General features: G+C 47.7%; 1 protein-coding gene across 4 annotated transcripts in view; it reads left to right on the top strand.

Moving 5' to 3' along the window:
* RASSF2 (Ras association domain family member 2) overlaps positions 1-25,538 on the top strand; it is a 35,565-nt gene that overhangs the window by 1,703 nt on the left and 8,324 nt on the right. For all 4 annotated transcript variants that reach the window (XM_037017501.2, XM_017663889.3, XM_073236889.1 and 1 more), the window contains 5 exons: positions 17,033-17,123; positions 19,134-19,209; positions 21,202-21,353; positions 23,779-23,867; positions 24,894-25,054. In XM_037017501.2, the coding sequence (XP_036873396.1) occupies positions 17,065-17,123; positions 19,134-19,209; positions 21,202-21,353; positions 23,779-23,867; positions 24,894-25,054 (537 nt within the window). In that variant the 5' untranslated portion in view covers positions 17,033-17,064. The remainder of the gene's footprint in view (positions 1-17,032; positions 17,124-19,133; positions 19,210-21,201; positions 21,354-23,778; positions 23,868-24,893; positions 25,055-25,538) is intronic.

Below are 25,538 nucleotides of genomic sequence, written 5' to 3'. Positions count from 1 at the left end.
GTTCCTCTGGATGGGTCCTCCTGATACTGGGAACTGTGGCAAGCCAGTCCAGTGGGCCCTGGGGGCCTCAGATGATGGCTGAGCTCAGGGAAGTTGGGTAGTTGTGGAAAGAGGATAGTTTTGCTCTGGACAAAGGAGATGGAGGCCCAGCACACAGCCTGCTCGGGTATCTGGGAGTGAGGGTGGGGAAAGTTTGGGATTCCCTGTGCAAGGAGGCTGGAGGTGGGTCTGCTTCTCCTTCAGAAGATAGGGAATCAGAGGTGGACTTTTGGGAAACAGGATAACCTTTGGGGTGTAGCCTTGACCTATCCATGCTCCTTTGTAGTCATTTTTATGTGGTGAAATCTGGTTGGAATAATTGAGGGGTCCCTTTGGGGACCCTGGCTGAGTGGAGGCCAGGAGATCTGAGGCCCCAGTCATGCCCTCCTCCAGGGAATGGTGGGGGTGTGCCCACTGCATGTGGCTCGGGGACCAGGGTGGGTGCCGTCCCTGCACCTCAGTCCCTGCAGCCTATAGCCTCCCCACCTTCCTAAGGTGGTCGCACTTCTTCCCTGGGGCTCCAGAGTCTACCTCTGTATTTCTGTATGTTTCTGTTTGAAGGTTCAGGCCCTCTCTCCAGTTTGTATTGTAAGAGTTGGTCCAAGGTGGTAGATGACCCTACACCTTGTTGTCAGTCCCTCTTAGACCTCTGGCCTGCCTGAGACCTCTCAGTCATCCACCGGTTTTGCTTTGATTTCTTGGTCTATTTCCCGGTGCCCTGGAGATACATTTCATGTCTGCCTTCTGTGCGTGAGCTGCTTAGCAATGGCTGAGTGAGTTGGCTGGAGAGGTGCCCAGGACCGCACATCCTGGCCCCTCTGCTGGAGTGCCAAGAGCTTGACTGCCGGACTGCCAGAAAGGGGTCCTGTCACCAAAGCACAAAAGAACCTTGGCCTGATTATTGCCTTCAGCCCTCCCTAGGATACTTCGACAGGAAGTGTCCTCTCTGGGAAAGGGATGTGGAGGTGGAACCAGATTGCCAGAGAATCCCAAGGAGTGGCTGAGAGACATACAAGATGATCCAATGTTTTGTTGCCCTTGTCTAGCTTGGATTAATACTTAGTCTATAGGCACAGACCTGATCATCTACATTTGCCCTCTTACAGCACTAAATTATGCTTTCTACCTTTGTCTTGCATCTACCTACCACTTCAGCATTTTATTAAAAAAAATAATAATAATAATAAGGGAGAAATGTGGGATTCACATATAAATCAAGTATAAAAATCAAACGAATAATCATATCTGACTTGACTGTTTATAGTTCATGATGCGTGATCAAAACTGAAAGTTTCTGTGATATGACTGCCCTTGCACTGTTCACCATGTAAGAACTTATTCACTATGTAAGAACTTGTTCGTTATGCTTCAGAAGATTGGAGACTGTTGAGAATTAGGCTTGGGGTTGATTAATGATTGTGCATTGAGTCCCCTATACAGAATTTTATTGTTGTTAACAACCATTTGATGAATAAATATGAGAGATGCCCTCTCAAAAAAAAAAAAAAAAAGATGATCCAAGAGCTGTCCCTGGACTTGCTTGTGCCTCCCCTTCTCTCCTCCTCTCCCCCAGAGAGAGAAACTGGGCAGATCTCAGCAGCGTACTTGGAATGGAGCAAGGCATCCAGTCTCTGTCTTCAAGGCATAGTTGCTGGGAGCGGCTGCAGCTGGGTTTGTAAAACTAAGGCAGTGGCCCCCATCTGCCCCCTGCCCACCCTTCCCACCACTCTTCACAGCATGGTCCAGTGATTTATTCCAGTAACACACTGTCCTATTTAAACACCTCCCTGTCTGTCCAGAGGAGTTTTAAATATGTTCTGAAGGTGGAGGGAGCCCCCACAGGCCTGCAGTAGCTGTGTCATGTGTTTGGCCTGCTGTGGATTCCCATGAAGGATGTGTCTGTGTTGAGGAGGTGCTGGGGACAGAGTAGGAGGCACAGTAAACAGGGGCAACCTCCAGGCTCGAGTCATTTTTAATCATCCCTGTGATGGCCAACTCTGGAGCCTGTAACACAGGCTGACACAGCCGCTTGGGGTGACAGCCTGGGGCTGCAGAACTCCTCCCCAAGGCAGCTGTGGCTGACGCAGAGAGGGAAACCTCTCACAGCCGAGGGGATCAGAGAGGGCATCTGGCTGATTCCCTAGGGCTGGGCAAAAGGACTTAAAAGGGCTTTGCCTATTCCTTCTATTGATAAAAACTGGCAAAGAGATACCTCATACTTTCCTTGGACATGTCAACCCAAAGTGATTTGGCAAAGTAGGTTCAGTTCACCAGCATGGTGCTTTACCCATAGTTGGCACTCAGTTATGTGTTTGAATTCCACTAATTTCCAAAAGAGTAATGAAGAGAGTATTCAATTTGGAGTTTGAGTGGCATTCTGCTGTTTTCTAGCTCAGTGGAATAGATACCGTCAGCATCCTTCCCATGTTCTACTGGCCTCAACCAGGACTGATGGGAAGAGGTGGAGAAATACTCCAGCTCCCTCCCTTCTCTGTTGGGGTAACCGAGGGGCAGAGATGCTGAGCAGGATCAAACCTTGCTTCCTTTCTTTCCCACCCTCTCCCACTTGCACCTGAATCCTTGTTTTAGGGTCAACTTCTGGGGAAACCAATCTAAGATGCTTTTAATCTGTAGTTAAAAAGTCATTTACAGACTCTGAGTCTGCTTCCCCGACTGAGGATGGAAATGATAACTACCTGACAGTATATTGTGAGATGTGCTCAGGCGGGGGTCTGACACCCAGCAAGCTTTCGGGCAAACATTTGCTGCTCACTGATTGCTATGGAAGAGGCAGGGTTATTGCCGGACCACAGAGTATTCAGTGCTTTGGAGAGAGAGGCTTTCTTTAGACTAGGTAAGAAAACCCAGTTCCCCTGCTCACGGCTTTCACATCTAGGTTGTGACCAGTGATGGGATGATAAATCTTTAACAACTGGCTCTCCAGGGGGTAAGAAAAGCCCCACTTTGTGGTGGGTGTTGATTTCTCTAGTGTAAATACTCCCACTGTGGCTGGTTTCAAGCTACCAACATGGCATCACTACACCTAAGCTGAGAAGAGATGTACACAGTCAGCCTTGAGAGGTGGCAGGAGCCGCTCCAGCGCACACCTGGCTGTCCAGTACTGACCTGGGAGGGGACCTCAGGGGCCTTAATTTCCAATTTTGTGTACAGGGTGAGGAGGATAAGAACTGTACTAGGTGTCCAAAATCTGGAGTATGTTTAAGCTCCACCCTTGAACCACCAGCTGAATCACTGTGTGAGACACATCTGGGGTTCATTTAAAGATTATTGAAATGTTTATCTATGAGTCTTTCTTGGCCTCAGTTTCCCCATCTCCCAGGCAAGGGATTTAGAAGAGCCCATTGCATTCTCCTGTCCACACAAGAATAAAACCTTTAACAAAAGAAAACCTTGGATGTGTCCACATTTGTGTTGCCCACCATGGGGTACCCAGCACTGGGCCCTCCTGGAGTTTTGTTACAGTCTTTCCCACTGGCACCAGACAATTCAGTAGACATAAACCCAGGAAAATTCCACCTTCTTTGGGTACCAGTTTCACTTCATGACATAGGCACGTATGTCCTCACCTGCGGGGTGAGTAGGGAGGAGCTGGTTTCTTATGGGAAGGACATCCCTGCTTTCCAGAACTCCTAGGCAATGCCACAGATACCCAAGTGGAATCCAAGAAAAGTCCACATGGAGAAAGAGACTTTCCTGTGGCAGAATTCAACATCCTTGGTGTGTTTTACTCATCGTGCTCTGCTGACAGTCCCCCCTGAGGGAGTCTGGATCAGCAATTCCACCTGTAGGAATTCTTATCCTATGGATATAATTGGACAAGTGCAGAAAAAAATATACATGGGGATGTCCCTTGTCGCATTATTTGTAATAATAACAACAAAATGGAGACAAATACCCAACTTGATAATTACGATGTATCTATACATAGGCATACCATGTGGCTACAACTATAGGATAATTGTTGTACCTCTATTAACATGGGAAAAGGTGCTGAAGAAGCAGGTTACCAAACAGTGTGCTGTTTTTGTAAACTCTTATCATCCATGTATATTTGCCTCTGGAAGGATTGATGGCAAAATGTTAATAGTGATCATCTCTGAGCGGTGGAATTTGGGGAGATAGTGATCTTAATCTTTTTTTGATACTAAAACATTTTTAGATGTTTAATTATGGGGAAATAGACATAAAATTTACCCTTTCAATCATTTTTAAGTGTGTGATTCAGGGGCTGTTTAGTCTGTTCAGGCTTCTAGGACAAAATATCACAGACTGAGTGACTTACAAACAACAGAGATTTATTTTTTACAGTCTGGTGGCTGGAAGCCCAAGGTCAGGGTGTCAGCAGGGTCAGGCAAGGGCCCTCTTCCGGAGGGCAGACTTCTTATGTCCTTATGTGGCAAAGGGGTGAGGGAACTCTCTGGGGAACTCTGCAGGGTTTCCTTTATGGAGGTACCCATCCCATTCATGGAGCTCCACCTTAAAGGCTCCACTTCTTAATACCGTCACATTGGGGTGAGGATTTCAACATGAATTTTTCCGGGACACAAACATTCAGACCAAAGCAGCGGCATTAAGTGCATTCACAGTGTTGTACGACCATCACCATTATCTATTTCCAGAACTTTTCCTTCATCCCAAACAGAGGCTCTGTATCCATTATACATGAATTCCCTGTTCCCCCCTACCCACTCCCACACCCTCCCAATAAGCCCCTGGTAACCTCTATTCTTACTGTCTTTGTGAATTTGCTTATTTTAGGTACCTTGTGGAAGTGGAATCATTCAGTAATTGTCCTGTTGTGGATTGTAATCTTTTTACTTATCTGTACTTTTTAAATAAAACAAATAAAAATATTAAGTTTTGCTTGTGGAATAATGAGGTACTCCAGGGAGATGGGTGGTAGGCACAGAGAATTGTGTCCTCTTCCTGAGGCTCCTTGTGGGATCTCACAGTTGGTCACATGGACATTTGGGGCAAGAATTGCTCCCTTGTGTATGTGATGCGATAACTGGGGACATGGTGCAGTTGGGCAGGGTCCAGGAGATGGAGTGTGAGAAGTCTGAGCTTCAGGTGAAGTCTGAGGTGACAGGAGGTCAGGAAGCTTCAGGGTCCAGATTCGGGAAGTGAGGTCGTGTGGCTCTGTCCAGGGGTCACGGAACTGGGTCAAGTGGCTTTTTTTGTGGGATTCCCTGTTCTGTGGAAAATGCTGTAAGTTCCTTGTTCAGTGAATTCCCAGAAGGGCTTGTCTGGCTCTGCAGTGAGTTTATGAGAGATGTAGGTCATGGAAGTGGGTCCAAATGTGGCCCCTGGGCTCTCTGGAAGTTTCTTTACCCAGCTCTGCCTGTTTTCTGTCTGTCATCCCAGAGGGTTGGGAAAGTGAAGGTTTTACAGAGACTGCCTCTGAAGGCCATTCTGAGGAGAAGTTCTGTTTTTCCTGGTGCTGATTTCTCTGTAGGGTTAGTCAGCCGGTTGCCGGGCAAAAATGGGAGGGTATGAATGTGGTTTTGTGGAACACTTCCCCTCAGCCACCTGGAAATGTTCTGGAAACCCCCAGACGAGCACCAGGAAGTGCTCGTGCTCTGTTGCGTGAGGGTGAGTTTCCCCGCACACATTGTAGGGTGTCAAAGAGGTTGGAGGTGGATGTAGGATGCCCCTCAGTGGCTGCCCTAGGGGAGGGCTCAGCACACGCCAGACCCTCACTTCACTCTCCTTTCCTGCTTCGCAAGTGCAAGGAACCTGCCACCTCAGGGTGGAGGAGAGCAGCGATGCTCATTTTGGGGTTTCCCGTCTTGGCTCCAGGCAGTAAGGAGAGGAAAAAACCCCAAGATATCTGCACACAAAGCTCAGAGTCTCAGCCCACCAAAAAAGGAAGAACTGCTGGGGTTCCCTTAGGAAGGGGATGTGAGGTCAGAGATGAGTCTCAGAGCAACCGCTCAGTAAACAGGAAGTGTGGCCAGAAAGAAACCTGTGCTGGTAGGAAATGGTGAACTGCAGGCAGCCCCTCGTCACCTGCCTGGATAAGTCAGTGCGTCCCTGCAGAGATGAGATACTGCCCAACAGCGAGTGGATGCTTGGCCCCCAGGGCTTGATACAGGGCTTGGCTGGGCCCTCTCCAGGGGATGGGGGTTCCGTTTATAGCCCATAATTATTGGGCTGGATGAAAGCTTAATTTGCCCTTCCCAAGGTAGGACATTGAACTACACTCTAAAATAGCCCCTTTGTTTTGAGAAATGCAGGTCAAGGAAAGCTTAGTCTCATGTGCCTTGCCTTGTTTGGGCCAGGCAGTCTCACGGAATGTCGCATTTTGTTGCATTTTGGCCCACAAGCGCATGCATCTTGGCAGGGCCCCTCTGGTGGAAGGAGATGAAAGTGCTGCTCCAGAGAGCCCTGTGTGCCCAGGCCCTGCCCTGGGGGGGTCTGCAGATATTAGAGGGTTAGCTTTCTAGGTCTGTGGTTCTCTGAGCCAGAGTCTAAATTGTACACATGCACACATACACTCTCTCCTGCACACACCTGTACCTACACATTTACTCACACACCTACACTTCCACGCCCCCTCCCCCCCACCACACACAGCTTTTTCTGTCTGGAGTTTTTACTTCTTTTTTGCCACCTTTTATCCTGCTCCAACACTGGTTTTCTGATATGAGGCTGAGGGCCTTTGGGTTTCCTTCTAAACATCCATCCAGAAGGTCAAAAGCTTATGGGCTGATGGGACTTCCCTTTAAACAAGTAGTTGCTCATCCAGGCCTGTAAGACGATTGCTTGGGTGGGTCCCAGTGTGACCTACAAGGTCACTCACCTGGCCACCCGCCCGCTGGTGTGAAGTGGGAGGCAGGCCCTCTGGCAGGAATCCCAGGACCATTTCCTCAGATCTTCCCCAGCTTCCATGGGGATTCGGCTGCATGTGCCAGTGCCTGAGCAGGAAGGGCTGGGGTCCCAGCTGGTGGTGGGAAGAACAGGGGCTTTGCAGACCAAGCTGCTGGGGGGGACCCCAGCTTGGCCACCTGCCGAATCTCAGTTCCTCACCTGGTGGGTGGCCAGGCGGGGGCTGCCTGCTGGAATGGGAACGCAGTTTCTGGCCAGCTGGGGCCTTGTACCTATCAGTCAGGCCCCAGGCCCTTTCCTGGGGGGGAGAGCAGGTTGTTTGTGGGAACTCTGAGAGGGAGGAGGAGCTCGTTTTTTAGAAGAGGGTGGGATGTGTATGAGGGTCTGTGGCTCTGCGACATTGCAAGTGCCCAGGTCGCTGGCTAGGGTCTCCATCTCTGGCCCTTAACGTTCTGCTTTTCCTACAGCCTGTCCATCCAGCCCTCACTCACTTGCTTCCCTTTGCCAGGACTCCCGGGCCTGCTGCAGCTGGAGGCCAGGGCCAGCCTGCCCCTGCCTGTCCTGCTCCCAGTCCCTCATGTCCAGCACTTAGCCAGGGCCACAGAAGGAGCACAGAGCTTCATGCCAGCTCTGTGACCTGGGACATGTTGCCTAACCTCTACAGCCTTCTGTTTCCTCATCTGTAAAATGGTGAACATAAAGCTTTCCCCCGGGCTCCTGTAGGGAATAAGATAAAGCTTCTAGAACCTTGTTACCAGGAATGCCAGCATCTCTTGGGAGCTTGTTAGGAATGAACATTCTCAAACCCCATCCAGAAGTACTGAATCAAAAATGGGGGAGTGGGGAGGAAAAGATCTGGATTTAACGAGCCTTCCAGGGGATTCTGATACACACTCAAGTATAAGAACCACTCCTGTAGAGTATGGCCGGGTCAGTTGATTTTCAGCTGAAAACTCTTTCTTCCCCTTCACCTCAAGAGGAGGCTGTAGTAAATGGAATCTGCTTTGCAGTCAGACAGCCCTGGGTTGGAACCCCAGCCCCCGCCCTTCCTTGCTGTGGTCTTTAAATAGGTTACTTTGCTTCTTTGTGCCTCCATTGCTTCATCTATGAAATGGGATGTTGATGTTTCTTTCTGCATGGGGTTGTAGGAATTGAGTCCAAGGTAAGCTCTCATTCATGGTAGCTGTGGGTTATTCATGTTTGTTTTATTATTAGCGCACTAATAATACTGTAACTGTTCTGTTCCTGATTGTGGGGGAAACTGGTGTCAGGGTGTGACTAGTCGTCTGCTGGTTCTCTAGCTAAGCCCTTTTCTACCTGCTGACCTCTTCCCAAATACTTTCCCTTCTCCTTCCCTGATGTTTAACATTCTTTTGGGGGCAAAGCCTTTTATTCACAAATGTAAAGCTGAGGAAGTACAGTTCATACACCCAGGACACTTGACCTTAACCTTCCCTTTTTTTGATGCCAGACCCTTTTTCTGAGCAGAGTGATTGTGAAAGCCATGTGGGTGGGTCACTGGGGACCTGCACCCTGGAGTGGGAAGGGGCATGGAGGAGGCATGCCTGGGGAAGGGAGGACCCATGGGGAGCACAGGCACCAGAGAGGACAGAGGACTGGCCGGTAAGTGGGCCATTTATCAAATAAAACATGGAGGTGAAAGGCAAAGTGTGTTCTGTTTCCTTCCGAGGCAGCCTGAATTTTGCCCACGTCCAGGGCAGGCTCAGGTTCAGGAAGCATGTGGTGGAATCTCTTGAATCTCTAGACCTTGGCAGGGCCCCAGGCTGAAGCTCAAGCCTCCTTCCTCCTGTGGTGCAATAGGGCTGGGGTTTCCTGTTTGCCATCAGCACTTCTTCCTGCCCCCATACCAAGGGTCTGAAGGGCAGAAGGGTCAGCACTATCTCCTCTGTTGCTGCTTGGTTAAAGCAGAGTCTCTCAGGAGTTCTAATGAGGCAGTGTTTAACACTATAGTATGAAGCACTGCGTTAGATGACTTTCTTCTCCAACCCAGGAGCTTCATATTCCCAATCTGGTGAACAGGACAGGGTTCAGAGAAGAGGGCAGGGTGCAGAGAAAAGGGGAAGCTGCAGGCCTCTAACCAACATTTCCTTTGCATCTGGGGCCCGGGGCTGGCTTCCTGGCTTCTGTAGTATGGTGTTCTGGTTTGCATGATAGGGCACTTTGCATCAGCTGTGTGCCTGCCTGCACTGACCATCTGGAATGCCCTACACCATCCCTGTTCCCCTTTGAAATATTAGTAATGGGGAGGAGGGTGCTAAGGACCCAACTCTGCTTTTAGAAAATGCTATGCTTTGCATTCCTGAAAAGCTGCTTTGAGGTGCATTTGGTGGTATGGTCAGTCTACACAGCTTTATATCCCTACCAGATTTCAGGTGGTAGTCTGAGCCCTGACTTTACATTAGCATGACCTGGGAAGGCTTTAAAATGCTTATGCCTGGGCCCCTCCCAGTGGGTCTGATGTAGTTGGTCCGAGTTGCAGCCTGGACATCAGGAACTTTAAATCAACCACTTTCCCTGACCCCTACTTTTTGTCCCCATACCAGGAGGGTCTAGTGACCATCTGGAATTAGAACCTCGGAGGCTCCGTGGTCTCAAGGCTGCCTGCTCCTCCTTCCTGCCTTGGTTTCAGCTGAGGCCTTGCCAAGCACGTGTCCCTCTCACTGGTTGGGGGGGCGGTTTTGTGGGCTTGCTCCCCTGGGAATTTCCTGGAGAGCCCTCCCCTCCCCGAGCCTGTCCCTTTCTCTTAGCTGTACAGTCCCCTAGACTGGGCCTGCCTGGGTCCTGGAAATTGGCTGTGACTCCCCACCCTCATCTTACCCCAGTTGCGGAGGTGGAAGTGGGGTGGGGCCTGGCTCCCACCCCTCAACCAGGAAGACAGTTTAGGAAATAAAAAAATACCAAAGAGGGGTTCTCCATCTCACTCTGGACTTTCCTGCCAGGGGTCGTCCACCTTTCTGTTCTGCATCTGCCCCTCTCCCTCCGGGGACTTTCCAATTGATCAAGTAGGTGAGAGACACTCTTGGTCTCTAGGCTGGAAAAGCAACTGTGTAGGGACTAGCCAGAGCCCCGGGGGTGTGTTCTCTGGGCTCCCTGACAGAAAGGGAGTGAGGGCACTGGAGTTTGGAGGAACCAAGAGCTGAGAATAGGTGATTCTACTCTCTTTGAAGAGAGCTGTGAGTGCCTGTCCTCGCCTCCTCCAGCTTCTTGAGAACTTGATGTTTGCTCTTTTCATGGGAAGCTGAGCTGGTAAAATTTCAAGCTAAGCTGGTGAGGGCTTTGGATGGCCCCTCATTTATTCTTGGGGGGCTGGAAGCACCTGTGAGGGGTGAGTGTCTGTGAAAAGGAAGAGGAAAGGTTCCTTTGTGCAACAGCTCCAGGGGTTTGACTGGTCAGAGCCGGGCAGATCTGTCTCATTCCTGCTCCTTAGCGTAGCACCAGCGCTCCTGTGTGGGCAGCTGTTTCCTCCCAGCCTGAGGGTGGATCGGAGAAGGTGACAGAGCCAGGAGCTGCTTCAGCCCAAACCTGGGCCAGGTATAGCAGACGCTGTCACCACTCACCCAGATCCCCTATCTGTCCTGCGTTATGGCTGTCGACTGCTGAAGGGTCTTAGTTGCTCGCAGGTCCTGAGAATTGCTCTTGCAGGGAAATTCCTGGGACCTCAGCCCTCCACCCGGGGGTGGCTGTCAATATGACTGGCACAGGGTTCCAAGGGCCTGGTCTTCATGTCTTAAGGGAGGAACAATGCTGGAATTATTCACACCCTGGAGCTCCCTTGGGGTCAGGCTGGGGCTGGGCTCCAGCGGAGCCCCTGTCACTCACTCCTCAGCTCCACATCCTTGGCTCCTGCTTCCCTAGCTGGTTACATTTCTCCTGGGAACATTTCTTCCGTAACTCACATGCACACGAATATTTGTGTGGGGCTCTGCCGCTAAGAACCCCCTGATCTAAGACTGCAGGCCAACTTCCCTCAGGTGGGCTGTTGAATCCACTCCTTCCTTGAAGAAATAATGATAATGGAATGTCTGCAGGCAAGAGGCACAGAGCGCAGGGGTGGCAGACCCAGGAGGGGAAAGAAATACCCAGATGGATAGTTCCTGCGTGGTGGTGAGTGCTGTGAACGCCTGTCCCCCCAATACTGCCCAACAGCAGTGGGGACACTTTGTAGGGGGAGTTAAGTTTTGGATCAGGGTGTAGGGAACATGTGAGTTTGCTTGGGTCTGAGGAGAAGCATGGGCACACTCACAGAGCATGAAAAGCAGGCCCAGAAAGTTCTCTGTGGCTGGGATGTCATCATCTGCAGTGGCTTAAGAACCTTCCCTTCGTCAAGACATTCTCTTGGATCTCAGTGAAGGTCGTACTTGCAGGTTGTCCTTGGAGCCGGAAGGAAGTAATGGATGTGTCTGCACATGGGACGCAGGAGGGTCCACTGTCAAGCTGCATGGCATGGCCCAGGCATTCAGTGGTGCTGAGGAGAACCCGGAACATTCTGCCAGGGTGTGAAGTCAGAGCCAGAAGAGAGGACTGACTGGTTGGTGGCCCCATTGGGTCTCTGGTGTATCTAGAGCCTGGGAGACTCATGTCCCGGTTAGGCAAGCCCGGTGATGCTCATATCGCCAGACATTTTAGCATACATGCTTTGTTAGTAGACAGTCAATATACATTTTGTCTTTTGAAGTTTTTTGCAGAGAAGTTGTACTGATTTAAAGTCCTTGAGGGGTAAATGAGCATGTTCAGAGAGGGGGTTGAGCAGGTTAGACTTCCAAAAAGTGGCTCCATGTTAAAAATTATTTGTATCAGATTTGCCCTTCGTTTGTGTCTCTTTTTCTCTCCTCCTTTCTCTGAGTGGGAAGCTGTGAGCTGTTTCAGTTCTGTGCCTGAAATGTTAGCTGCTCGGGAAGCTTTAACTTCCTCCCTATCCTGCTCTTTCTTCTTCAAAGAGATGGCGATAGTCACTTCTGTATTCTCAAGGCACTGTGGAAGCGATGCTTATAAAAGATTTGTAACAAGGCATTTTGGAATCCAGGAGAGCTCTGTAAATTCTTGGTAATAACAGAGAAGGAAGGAGACTTGCAGCCAGCCAGCCGAGTAGATCCCTCTCTCCGAGGCTGCAGATATTGGCAGTCACCTTGGGCAGAAGTGTCCCATTGAATCCACATTCCAGCCCCAGCAGCCATCTTCCTCTGACCCTTCCTTCCTTGGGTGAGGAACAATCCTCTGTTTAAGGAGGATCAGGCTGACCTCTAAGTTTCTGGGCCTTTGTTAGCTCTGCTGCTGTGTTTGCCTTGAAGTGTATACAAATTTAGCTGGCTTTTTTTTTTTTTTCCTCACAAGGTGGCTGGAGGTAGCTTGTGATTTGTGGGTGATGGTTAGAGAGTTTGTGGGGGGGATGTAGTTGTCCTTGAGAGAGACAAAGGAGGTGTTGGGTCCTAGAATCAGTTACCTGTAATTTTGATTCAACAGTGTGGTAAGCTATGTAAGTATTTTCCTAACACTACTAATCCAAGAACTGTAAAGATATGAAAGGGGATGGGAAGAAGTCGGGCTGGAGACAAAGACTGGGCAACATGAGCCTATAGGTCAGATTTATAGCACTGGCCTTGGTAAGATCACCCAACAGGTAGAGAGTGACAAAACCTAGGAGAATTCCCATATTTGGAGCCTCATACTACTTGATTTATATCAACCTGGTAAGTAAAAAAATTGTGATGATGGGGGTTGAGCATCTTTTCATAGGTTTATTAACTATTTGTGTTTATTTTTCTATCAATTATTTGTTCATGTCCTTTACTCAGTTTTCTTTGGGTGTAGAATCTTTTTCTTATTGATTTTTTAAAGCCCTTTATATGTAAGGACACTAGCCTTTGTCTTATGTATTGTATGAATTTTCCCCATATTTGTTATTTGCCATTTGACTTTGGAGAGGGTAAATTTTTTTCCTAAACAAAAGCTTAACATTTATACAGATGGGTATCCACTTTGTTTTTTTATTATGCTTTCTGGATTTTAGGTCTTGTATAGGAAAAATTTTCCCACTTCAAGTATATATATATAGCCTACATTTCCGTCCAGGTTTTATTTTTTAATAATTAGAATTTGTATTTATCTATGATTTCTTTTTGTGGAAGGAGTTAGGTGGGGATTTACTTTCTCCATCTTCCCCTTTCCAAAGGCCAGTCAGTTCTCCAACATTTTAAAAATTGATCTGTTTTTTACCCACTATTTAGAAATACAACCCACATTCTGTGTTCCCAAATACATTTGGGTCTATTTCTGTATGCTGTATTGTTTCAATGACTTACCCATTTTTTGTCAGGTACCAAGTCATTTTAATAACTGTAGAGAAGACTTAAATTCTCTAATTGGCATTCTTAGTAGATGTAGGAGGACATGCCATCAAAAGGGAATTGTTTTAAGAGCAGGACAGATTGCTTTCAGATACAAAACAAAATTACCAAATTATAGGTTATGCTGGAGGCAGTGAGCAAAAGAGTGAATTCTTCTGAAAATCCAGTCACTGAGTTAGAAGATGAGCTGGAGAATTCTAAGGAAAATAAGGCAATGGAGGTTATGAGTGAAAATGCTATGAGACTTGAAGGATGGCTGCAGGGGTAGATGGATGGATGGATGGGTGGGTGAATGGATGGCTGATGGGTAGATGAATGATGGGTGGGCAGCTGGATGCCTAGATGGATAGTGCTACAGAGAGGGGGGAGAAGTGCAGAAGAACCGTGAATGGAAGGGAGAGGAGCAGGAACCAAAGAAAGAATAGAATACCACTTCTTTGGTTGAAGAAAGACTTGAATGTTCAGATGAGGTCTGTTGATGGCCAGGCACCACTAATCTGATTTCTACTCTAACCAGGCTGTGGAATTGGCTCTGGCTGAAGTCCTGTGTGACTTCATATGGCAAATCAAAGGCTGCTCTGGTTCTCTTCTTTGGGTTCCCACCAAGAGCTTCTGGCTCTGCTCACCACAGCCTCCTTTTCCACCCTGTTCTCTTGGCTTCCTTGTCTCCCATCTCCCCTCCTCTTCAAGGGACTCCTCTCCCTCCACCCATCCCTGACCTACTGGGCGCACTGGAGCCCCACCCTTGGCCCTGTCCTCTATGCTTTCCTGACCTCCCTCCATTCAGCGAGTCAGGGAGCTCCAGGCTGTCACTGTCCTGTTGCTTGTCATCTGCACCACACAGTTCCATGGGTGTGCCTCACACTCAGCCTGTGTTCCTCAAGTCAGTGCATGTGAATATGGCACCACCCCTGTGTCACTGTCCTCATCAACAGCCCGCCATCATCCTGGACTGCGCATTTAACCCCGCATTGGAAATCGCGCCCTGTTCCAACCCTTTTTATTGATGTACTGCCACTTTTTCCTCTACCCCTTTAAACTCTTTAGACTTGGTTGCTCTGTCCCCACTGTCCCCTTCCCTGGCCTCTCAGCCAGCCCCCCTGCCTCTGCTCTGTTCCCCAGTCCTTTCTCAAAGTAGGAAGGAGGGAGGGGTAATCTTTCCAAAGTTCAAGTCAGATCACACCCTCTGCACATAACTCCCCTCCTTTTCCTATTGGTGCTATAAAAAATGGTCAAAGACTTGGTGTGTTAAAACAACACAAATTTTCTCTCTAACATTCAGGAAGCCAGAAGTCTGAAACTGGTTCACTGGCTCACAACCAAGGTGTCCGCAGGGCTGTGCTCCTCCAGAGGCCCTGGGGGGAAATCCATTGCTTGTCTGCTCTGACTTGTAATGGGGGGGTTCCTTGGCACACGGTCCCTTTCTCAATCTTCATCCATACCACAGCATGTTCAAATTTCGCTTTCTCTGCTGAGATTTTTATAGCAGAAATCTCCCTCTGCCTCTCATAGAAGGACACTTGTGGTTAGATTTAGGGCCCACTCAGATAATCTAGGATAATCTGCCAAGGTAACATCACATCCCCGTTACCATCCAAGGTAACTTTCATAGGTTCCATGGATCCTTTTTCTGTATCTAATTTTATCTTTCATTCTATTGCTATGATATATCACATTTACTGATTTGCAGATTTTGAACCATCCTTGTATCCCAGGGATTAAATCCCATTTAATCATATTGTATGATCCTTTTAATGTGCCGTTAAATTTGCTTTGCTAGAATTTTGAGAATTTTTGCATCTATATTCATCAGGGAGATTGGTTTATAGTTTTCTTTTAGTGACCTTATCTGGCTTTGGTACCAGGGTAATGCTGGACTTCTAAAATGAGTTTGGGAGTGTTCCCTCCTCCCAACTTTTTTGAAAGAGTTTGAGAATGATTGGTACTAATTTTTCTTTAAATGTTTGGTATGATTCAAGGTGAAATCACCTTGTCCTGGGGTCTTTCTTTGTTGGGAGGTTTGTGATTACCGATTTAATCTTACTCATTATTAGTACATTCAGATTGTCTATTTCTTCATGATTCAGTCTTGGTAGGTTTTATGTTTCTAGGGATTTATCCGTTTTTTCCAGGCTATCCAATTTGTTAGTAAATAATTGATCATAATAATCTTTTATGAACCTCTGTGTTTCTCTGGTATCAGTTGTAATGTCTCCTCTTTCATTTCCAGTTTTATTTATTTTCATCTTTTCCTTTCTTATTTTAGCTAAAGGTTTGAAAATTTTGCTTATCATTTTTTTAAAAAAACTCTTAGGTTCATTGATCTTTTCTAATTTTTTTTGTCTCTTTCATTTATTTCTCCTCTGATTTTTGTTGTTTCCTTCCTTCTGTTAATTTTGGGCTTAGTTTGTTCTTTTTCTAGTTCCTTGAGGTATAAAATTAGGTTATTTATTTGGGATTTTTTTTCTTAGTATAGGCGGGTATTGCTATGAACTTCCCTCTTAGAACTGCTCTTGCTGTATCCTGTAACTTTTGGTATGTTGTGGTTCCATTTTGTTTGTTTTGAGATATTTTTCATTTCTCCTTTGATACTTGGTGTGATTTCAATCTTCTTGAATTGCTAAGACTTGTTTTGTGTATAACTTACTTTGAAGTGCACCAAAAATAAAGTAGATTGCTGAATGGATAAAAGATATATAGATGGAAAGCTATGTGATAAAGTAAAGATAGTAAACGTTAATGTTAGAGTAGCCATGGCTACATGGCTATTCATTGTCTTATTTCTTCAATGTTATGTTTAAAAATTCTCCTAATAAAATGTTTTTTAAAAATTCCAGTAATGCTATTATACAGAGAGCCAAATTTTCATTCATTTACATGCATATATACATATGCCAGGTGTTCTCAACTGGGGGCAGTTTAGCTCCTGGGGGATACTTAATGTTGGGAGACATTTTTGGTTATTATAACTGGAGTGGTGCTGCTGGCTTCTAGTGGGTAGAGGCCAGGCATACTGCTAAACATTCTCCAATGAACGGGATAGTCCCCACAACAAAGAATGATCTAGCCCCAAATCTCACTAGTGCTGAGATTGGAAAACTCCAGCACACATATGCATCTGAATATCTGAATACATATATTTATGTACAATGGATATATATTCATTCATATTAATTTATATGCATATTTTACACCTACCTATATTTTAAACAAAATTGGACTCATAGTTTTGTAACCTGCGTTTTCATAATGTACTGTCATTTTCCCAGGTAATTAAATTGCCTTTCATATGATCACACTTTAATGGCAATTGCAGGTGTATGTGCTGTGATTTGTGGTGTCCAGCTCTGTTTGGGCATTTTTCTGTGGTTGACTGATCTTTAGTATACCTGAGTAGAACCTGAGCCTTCCCAGTCAGATGAGTCTCTATTTTATGTCATGAAGATCTCTTCTGGGAAGACTTTGTCAGTCATTCCTTGAAACCAACTTGGGTGTCAGCATTCTCTGTGTCTGGGGCAGTTGTTCTGGGGCTATCCACAGACTGTCATCTTTCCTCTAGGTGTTTTTGTCACAAAGGCTTTGGCGAGCAGACGCAGCAGCCAGCAGTGTGGTATCTCACTAGCCCGGGTCAGCACTAGGCTGCCCATGCCGTGGATCTGCCGTGGGAACAGAAAGCCGTGTGCCCCCTGACTCCCCTCCGCTGCCCTGTCCCCTGGCCTGAGTGCTGCTGAGTTCCTAAAGATACAACCTGACATTAGCCTCTGTCTCCTTTCAAACAGGCCTCCCCTTCTCATGAAAAGCAAGAGGAAGAATGGACTACAGTCACCAAACATCCCTAGTCCCATGTGGACAAGATAAATTCATTTCCAAGTAAGAGTTTTTCTATAGTGTGTGTCCCCAGTGGTCAGTCCCATGTGGATGGAAGCCACTGGCAGACGAGCTTCCTGTGTGCATGGAGAGGGGTTGTAGTGTGTGAGGAAGGGCTGGGCACTAGAGTGTGGCCCAGGGAGGGCATCAGTAAGCTTGCTGGTATAGAGAAAAACATGTCCCCAGAGCCTGGCCATAGAGTGAAGTAAAGGGGCCTTCAAGATAGGCTACCTTTCGGGGCTCGAAGGAGGTGGTGTTCTGGAGGAGGAGTTATCTGTGGCCATTCACCCTCCTGCCTGCAGTGTCCCCTTGGGGAGTCCCAGCTGGTTTGTGTCGCTGTGCTGCTAGAGTTCTGGCTAAAATGGGCCTAGGTGCCTCTTGAACAGGAGACACTTCCATTGCTTTATATGCACTAAAATCTCTTGAACTCAGATTTTATGTCATTGTGACAGGGGCTGAGCCCAGATGGCCTTTTCTGAATTATAAGTTTGAGGAAATATTTTTATATCCAGCACTGGCATTTATTCATACTGGATGCTCTCCATCATGACTAAATGTTTAATTTGTCTGAGACCAGATTGTTTTAATTTCCTCAGACACGCTTGGCCATACATAGACACATAGTTGTACAAAATCTTTCTTATCTCTTCATTAAAGGATTTCCCCAGGGACTTCTACTGACCAGTACTTCTGAATCCTAGTTTCAGATCTGTGTGTTTAAAAGCGCCAGGTAGCCTTTGTTTTCAGTTATTTGGAGCCATACTTTTTACTAATTCATTCTGGCTTGCATAGAATTACTCGAATTTATCTAGGTTTAACTTGTCAGGAGCTTCTTACAAATTCCAGCCAGCTTTGACTTCTGGCATGGCCCCAGATCTCTCCATTGAATTTAGAGGGACTGAACTCAGGCCTCCTGCCTGAGAATAGGCAAAAGCATACAGCGGCTCCTCCAAACTTTCCCCCTCCTAGCCCTCACACACTGCCACGCACTTTTAGATAAAACTTGAGCAGACCGCTCTCAGGTTTGGTGAGGGGTCACCCTGAAGTCCTCTCTCCCATGTTCATTCAGTAGCGCTGTGCTCCTGGGGCACCATCTGGAAACCAGCATTTAGCAGCTAAGGAGGCCTGATACTAGGCTCCAGAGGGGTGGGATAAGAAATGTTAAGTGAAAAAAAATTTTTGTTTAATAAACTAAAAGCACTTGGAATGGAATAAAAAGATAAAAGCCCCTAGAGTAGAATGTAACCAAGGCCTAGAAGCCCCTTTATGCCCACTTCCAGTCATGACTCCCCAAAGTAAACCCCTATCCTGAATCCTAACACCCATTCTGAACTTTACATAAGTGGGGAGTCATACAATGTGTGCTCTTTTGCATCTGGTTTCTCTTACTCAACATAATACCTGTGAGATTCATCCATGGTGTGGGTAGCTCATTCATATTCTCATTGCTGTGTAAGAGTCCATTGGTGGCTACAGCCCCCTTCATTTGTCCATTACCATCTATGGGAATTTTTAAACACATGATAAGGTCATGTTTATGAAGCGTAAGTGAGTGGGGCCCAGACTTGTCCCTTTTAACCTCTCTCTGAAGAGCCCAGAAGTTTCTGAGTCTCATGAAGGCCTGTCACGACTGTCCTGTCCTAACTCACAGCACGCATGGGGGAGGAAAGGCTGCGAGAGACCAGAAAAAGCCTTTCTGTGGGCTTTGGAGTAGGTTTGCCTCTGTCAGTTTCTGACTATGAGGACTGTTTATTCAGCGTGGGTCTGGGGAGTGCTGTGAGAGCCACGGCCCTCTCAGCAGACAAGGCCTGCCCTGGTGTTCCAGCCTTGCTCCTTATATTCAGTCTGTTCCAGGTGGTGTTGACCCTTGGGGGTGGGGCAGAACTCTGCATGTGTGTCCAAACTCCCAGGTGGGGGTGATGGAATGCCAGGTTAAAGGCAAGAAAAAGGCAATAGCTGCATTATAAGCAGTTGCAGCTGAAAATGTTACACCTCTTATGTTTTTGCCCTAAGGAATGAACTTCTCCTGCATCTGAAGACCTACAACTTGTACTATGAAGGCCAGAATTTGCAGCTCCGACACCGTGAGGTAAGGAGTCCCCAGGGAAGGCCATGAGACTCCTTCCCTGGTGGGCTAGCCCAGCCCAGTCTTTGCCTCCAGGTCTCCGGGGTCTACAGGTTCCTGCTCCTGTGCCACAGTGAGTGGCCTCTCATTTGGGGTGTTAGGGGGAGTCCTGGAGTTTTTTGGAAGGCAATCCCAGGCTTAGTTTTGTTTTAAAAAGGATGACCTTTTCTGTTCCAGAATGTTCCCGTGGATGTGTGGCAGGGCTAGCTCCAGCCTCAGGGTGGGGTTCCTCCAAGGGAAGCTTCATGAAATGAACCCTTTCAGATGGCTCCCCAGCAGGCTTCTGCTTCTCAGGCAATTCAGGAACCTTACCCAGCCCTTCATGTTCACACATCTGGGCCCATGCCCTGTTGCTGCAGCAACCTGGGCAAGGCACTTAAGTTTCGTGTGGTCACTCTGGCCCTTGCCCACAGCTGCAGCAGTCTCCCCAGGGTGCCTTCCTGGAATGCCCTTTGTCATCTGCCAGTCACTCCCCCACCCCCATCCTGAATCTAAGCTTACTCATCCTGTATCCATTTCTGTAAATCCTGTTATCAGTAGGTGATGAGTTATATAGGAGCCTGGTAGAGTAATTTATACTCAAGTGTCCTTGACTGATAAGGCATGTGTAGTATCCTTCTAAACACATTTTCAGGTTAAGGCACAGTGAGTTAGTTCATAGAAACAGATATTAGATGGTAAAATTTCAGCTACGTGGGCAGATTGGTTGGGAGTAGTATGGATGCAGTGACCTTCTCTGTGTCCCTCAAACCCATCACTTGGCAAAATCCTACTTTGGGTTAAATTCTATTCTACAATCATTTGGTGTAAAGTAATGATGACAGCCTTGACCAGCTAGAAGGCCATATATGTAGCCTGTGCTTAAATATAAGACTCCAAATGCTCTAAAGTTGTTCCCCCCTCCCTTGCTAAGGATGATCCAGGGGCCCAGGTGAGCTGTTCACTGGACAGGTATCTTCTTCATCCATAGGGCTTTTCCTGAAGATGTGGCCATGGCCCTGGTCCCATGCCTGTGGGCCCTGCCCATAAAACATAGGTTCAGAAGGGTTTTTCTGAGACTCAGGAAAGAAGGCCTGACCCTTTGAGGTACTGTCTGCCAATCTACTAATTAGTAGCTGGGCCATTAGCAAGATTTTGGTCCTTAAACAGCTTTTCTGGGGTGTGTCCTATAGAATAAATTCTCAAAATTCTTGATGATAAAAGGGTTTCATGGTCATAAAGGAGATCCATTTCTTTGGTATAAAACATACAAATGGCCTTAGAAAGGTTTCTCATTTAACTTCTTATTGGTCAGCAACCATTGAGTATAAATTGGAATCCTTGCAGGACTTACTCACCCCTTGGAGAGTTGTAATATAGTACATCGGCTAATTATAGGCTCTGGAAAGTTCTGTTGTTAAGAAATCTGATTAATAGATCGTCTCCCACCTCATGATCACTCAACACCCTTTTTAAGGTAACAATTGATCTGAGGAGCTAGCATGCAGTAGAATGAACTTGGGGAAATATTACTTTAAATCTCCTTCAGCCAGAGGGTCAGATTGCTAAACATATATTATTGCTAAACACACACCACTTTGCATCTTAGGGGAGAGGAAAGTGACTAATTCAACAACTTGGCTCTTGCTTCTTTTAGTGAGGCTAGTCTTATTTAGTATTTTAATATATGTGTTCTCCTTTCTTTAAAGTCATTAGTATAAAACGTTTTTACAGTTTGCACATGTATACTTGCATTTTGAGGTAACTTTTGTGCTGACCTGTGTTAAGAAGGATGCTGAGGTCAGCTTCAGAACCTCAGGAGTCAGTTACAGTGGGATGTGTCTTGGAGCTGGCATGTGAATACAATGTGGGTGCACCCAGCTGGCACACATCCAGGATGCTGTCAGTTGTCCCCCAGCATGGTACTGGCTTCAGCAGGGCTTTCCGGGCTCACTGTGCTGGCTGTTTTGTGGACAGGAAGAAGATGAGTTCATCGTGGAGGGGCTGCTGAACATCTCCTGGGGGCTGCGCCGGCCCATTCGTCTGCAGATGCAGGATGACAATGAGCGCATACGCCCCCCTCCCTCCTCCTCCTCCTGGCACTCCGGCTGTAACTTGGGGGCTCAGGGGTGAGTGTGGAGAGATGGGATGTGGGGTGGGGATGGCTAGCTGGGTGTGTCTGGGGGTTGCTGTGTGTTTGTGAGCAGGTAAATGCCACATTCTTCCAGCAAGCCTTGGCCTCAGCTCCTGTGCGCCCCCCTCCCCCTCCCACTGCTTGGGCTTGGGATGTAGAGAAGGGGGCAGACGCTGGTGGGATCAGGCCTCCGTGCCTGTCATCACAGTCACTGAGCCAGGGTCAGAGTGCAGAGGGTGGCTACTGAGTCAGAGGGGGAAAGCACCAGGCCCTGGTGAGCAGCATGTCACCCTCCTGGGGAATCCCGGAGCTTCTCAGGGGCATCGCTAAGGGCCAGCCAGGCCTCGCCTGCAGGTTCCGACAGGACTTCCAATGCCCCAGTGTCCTGCCCACCAGGACCGCTTTTCACAGAGTGACCCCACTCTGGAGACATTAGGGCTTGAATCTTCTGTCCAAAGCTCCATGTCATGGGGGAACCTGAAAAGGGAAAGGGGTAACAGGCTGTGTCTGAGCCCAGTGAAGTCAGCCAGGCTTCTACTCCCTTCAGGGCTCGCCTGGAGCTGGCGGTGGCATGACCGTTGGTCTGGGAGGCCCCCTGCTCTGGAAGTCCCCACTGGAAGGTCCATGGAGACCAAGCCTGTTCTTCCCCTCCCTCTGCTGCCAAATGGCTGGACCAAGGCATCTAGCGAGGCACACCCTCTTTACTGTCTTCCCAAGATGTCAGTTTGGGGGGTCAGGTGACTGGCCCTCCTCCATCCTGAAGCCTGCTGATGCTGGCTGCCTTGGGGCCAGGACAGGCTGGAGAGTGCTGACCTCTCAGCCAAAACCGCAGTGATTTTTTTGTTTTAAATGAGAACCAAGCCGTCTCTTTTGGCCACATTGGACATTTTAAACTCCACAGGCAAATCTAAAATCGAGAAAAATCTACACTGTGGCCAAAGCCTGGAGCTGATCTAGTTTCTTTGCAAGTGAATTTGAGAAGGAAAGTCTGTGTCCTTTCCATAGCATGCTGGGACACCAGGGCGAGGGTCTTCGGCTTCATCCAACCTCTGATTTCACTCTGTTTTGCTTTCAACGCTCTCAGGATATTTGGTTTCCAGGACAGCCCCACCCTGACCCTGAGACTAGGTTACATTCCATCCCTATGTGGGATGATTTCTGAAATTCCACTGACGGTGTGGCCTTTGGCTGGGCCTCCTGAGGGCCCTTCACTCTGCACTCTTGTTTCTCTTTCTCTTCCCCGCGGAATGAAGCTGGTCTTGGTTGCAAAATCTTTGAGAGAATTTTCAAGAATGGTAAATAAGGTATCCCAGGTGACTGAACTGCTATGTAAGAAGGATGCTGAGATCTTACTACGCTGAACAGTGACTGCAATGGGTGTGTGGGGGGGGACTTGATAATATGGGTGAATGTTGAAACCACAATGTTGCTCATGCAAAATCTTCATAAGATTGTTTATCAATGATACCTTAGTTAAAAAAAAAAACAAGGATGCTGAAAACAGTTTTTGCTTTGACAAGAAACAGGTCTCTGGACAAAGGGGTGGACAAGTGACTGCTGTGGGTACCAAGTGTTCACCATTCGTGAGACACTCTGACCATTTCCTTTCTGAGGCTTGAAGTTCACGAGTTATACTGTGATAGGGGGTTTTCTTTTCAGATTTTCAATTTTAATTGTCTGCCTTTAATATTTATCATTCCTGGACCACAAGTCCCATTTCCACTGGGACCCAAGGAGCCCACACTCTGCTCACCATGGGAAGGCCCTGACTAGTTAAATGATTCTCCTTTCTGGCCAGATCCTCTGTTGGTTTTGGATATGTTTCTCCAAACTGTTTTCATTGTGTTTTCTGGTTTTGAGGAGTTATTTGCCAGTTATCACAGCAACACCAGTTCCCCGCTCAGGCTGCTTGCCTGTGGCCCTTTTCTCCAGCGCACTGTCATCAGTACCCCTCCAAAGCTGCCCAGAATTGACCTGCTATTCCTTTCAAATGCCAGAGCAATTTCTGAGTTACTCCTCCAAAAGAAATGGATCTGAACTGGAATCCTGTCCTGAGAAATAAACTACTAGGGTTGTCCAAACAAGCTATAGAACCCATATGTGCTTAGAAACTCAGTGCAGGCAACACACAGAGTTTTGTTCTTTCTGTTCTCCATCCTGAGCTTGATGAGTTGGGTGCTTCTCTTGCTGTGGATGCCAGAAACGAGCATCTTCTCCCTCCAGACCTCCCCCTCCTCACCCAACGCTCAGCGCAGGAGCTGGGCCAGCCTCACAGGGCGCTCAGCACAGCCCACCTGCCTTCTTCATCACCTGATGTGAGCTGGTCTGCAGCCCGGGACAGGCAAAGCACGCCCCTTGCAGGAGTAGGGGCGTCTCCCCACAGGGGCTGAGCTAGTCTCCCTGTCGTTCGTCTCCCCCAGCACCATCCTGAAGCCCCTCACCATGCCCGACATTCAGATCTCAGAGGTGGATGCCCCGGCCGAGAGTGACCAGACGGCGAGCCCCACAGGTACGTGGGTGGTGGGAGGAGCCCCCAGTCTGAGCCAACTGTGTGAAGGCTGATGTAACAGATATTGTAAACTGTTGTTTCTTTGAATAAATAAAGCCCACATAGTTCCAAAGGTACTAAAGGTACTCAAAAGAATTTAGGTTACTAAGATTCTAAAGGTACTAAAAAGAAAGAATTAAAAGTTCCCATCTCAGCTGTTCACCATGAAGATTCTGGTTGCTTCTAGAAGGCATTCTTCCTGAAACATTTTAAGCAAATGCAAGAATGATACCGATGTACCCTTTTGGTTGGTGTCCTTTCTTTCCTTTCCCTCTTTATATAAGTGGTAGCATTTTGCACATCCCTTTTCCTATAGTTTGTCTTGAGGATTGTTCATGCAAATCCATAATGAGCTTGTGCCTTTTTGCAGCTGTGCAATAGTCCATTATATAGCAAAACAATCATTTAATCACTACCTCTTGATAGACATTTAAGTCATTTCTAGTCTTTTGCTATAATAGACAAGTCAGTGGCCTTGTACACATGTTCTTTCACACATTTGTCAATACCTATAGGATTCTTTCAAGTGGAATTTCTGGATCTGAAGCTATGGGCAGTGGTAATTTATAAATAATGTCAGTTTGCAATATATTGCCAGTCCTTATAGCCTGCCTGTTCTGTCAGGCACTGTTTTATGTGCTTTACATGCATAAACTCATTTAAACCCTCACAACAATCCCATGATGTGGGTGCTCTTATTTATAGATAAGGAAAATGAGGCACAGAGAGGCTAGGGATATATGGCAGTGATGGAGCTGGGATTGAACCTGAGATCCTGTTTCTGAAGTCTGTGCTCTGTACCTTTCATTATATTGCTACTCTGTAAATTATGCATTACGCTTTCCCCCAACAGGAAGTACTGTTTTTAATAAAATATATTTTGGGGGACTTAGAGGGTGCTGTAGCGTGAGCCACAAAGAGGGTACTGTGTGCAAATGTCCACATCCCAGTTCCAGGCAGACAGTTCATGCCTCCTTTCCCACTTAGACTCCAGGGGCCTGAAGCCCTTGCAGGAAGACACCCCGCAGCTGATGCGCACACGTAGTGATGTGGGGGTGCGTCGCCGTGGCAATGTGAGGACACCCAGCGACCAGCGGCGAATCAGACGCCACCGCTTTTCCATCAATGGCCATTTCTACAACCACAAGGTAGAGGGGACAGAGTGTCAGGGGGCAGGGAGCAGCCCCACAGGGGCAAAGTGCCTTCTTGGGCAGCTGCCACCTCAGGGCCACACACACCTGAGAAGCCAAGTGTTAGCCATTCTGTCTTCGTTGTGGGTGGGCCGCAGGCTCTGCTGGCTCTGTGAGAGAGGAGGGACCCCAGATCAGGAGCCCCCTAGGGTGGTTGATGAGACGGCCCCACAAACACCCCTCTTCAGACCCCCGCCCCTTGCAAATCCACATTGCCCTCTTGCTGCCTCCCAGCTCTGCGCAGTTGACTTTCTGTGAGCCAAGTGCTACCCCTGAGGCAGAGCTGTGACTCAGCTCCGGGGCTGTCAGCGCCCCACCTGCCCCACGCAATGCTAGCTGACCGGCCTTTCCTCCTGCTGCCTGGTTCGAATCCAGCCCCAGAGCAAGTACGCCCATAGCAGAGCGCTCAGAGGCCTTGTGTTGAAGTTGCAGTGGAACAGGC

This window comes from Manis javanica, chromosome 5 (genome assembly GCF_040802235.1).
Source record: "Manis javanica isolate MJ-LG chromosome 5, MJ_LKY, whole genome shotgun sequence".
NCBI classification, from domain to species: Eukaryota; Metazoa; Chordata; class Mammalia; order Pholidota; family Manidae; genus Manis; species Manis javanica.
Note: the sequence above shows the minus strand (reverse complement) of the source record. Positions and strands in the feature narration are given on the sequence as shown.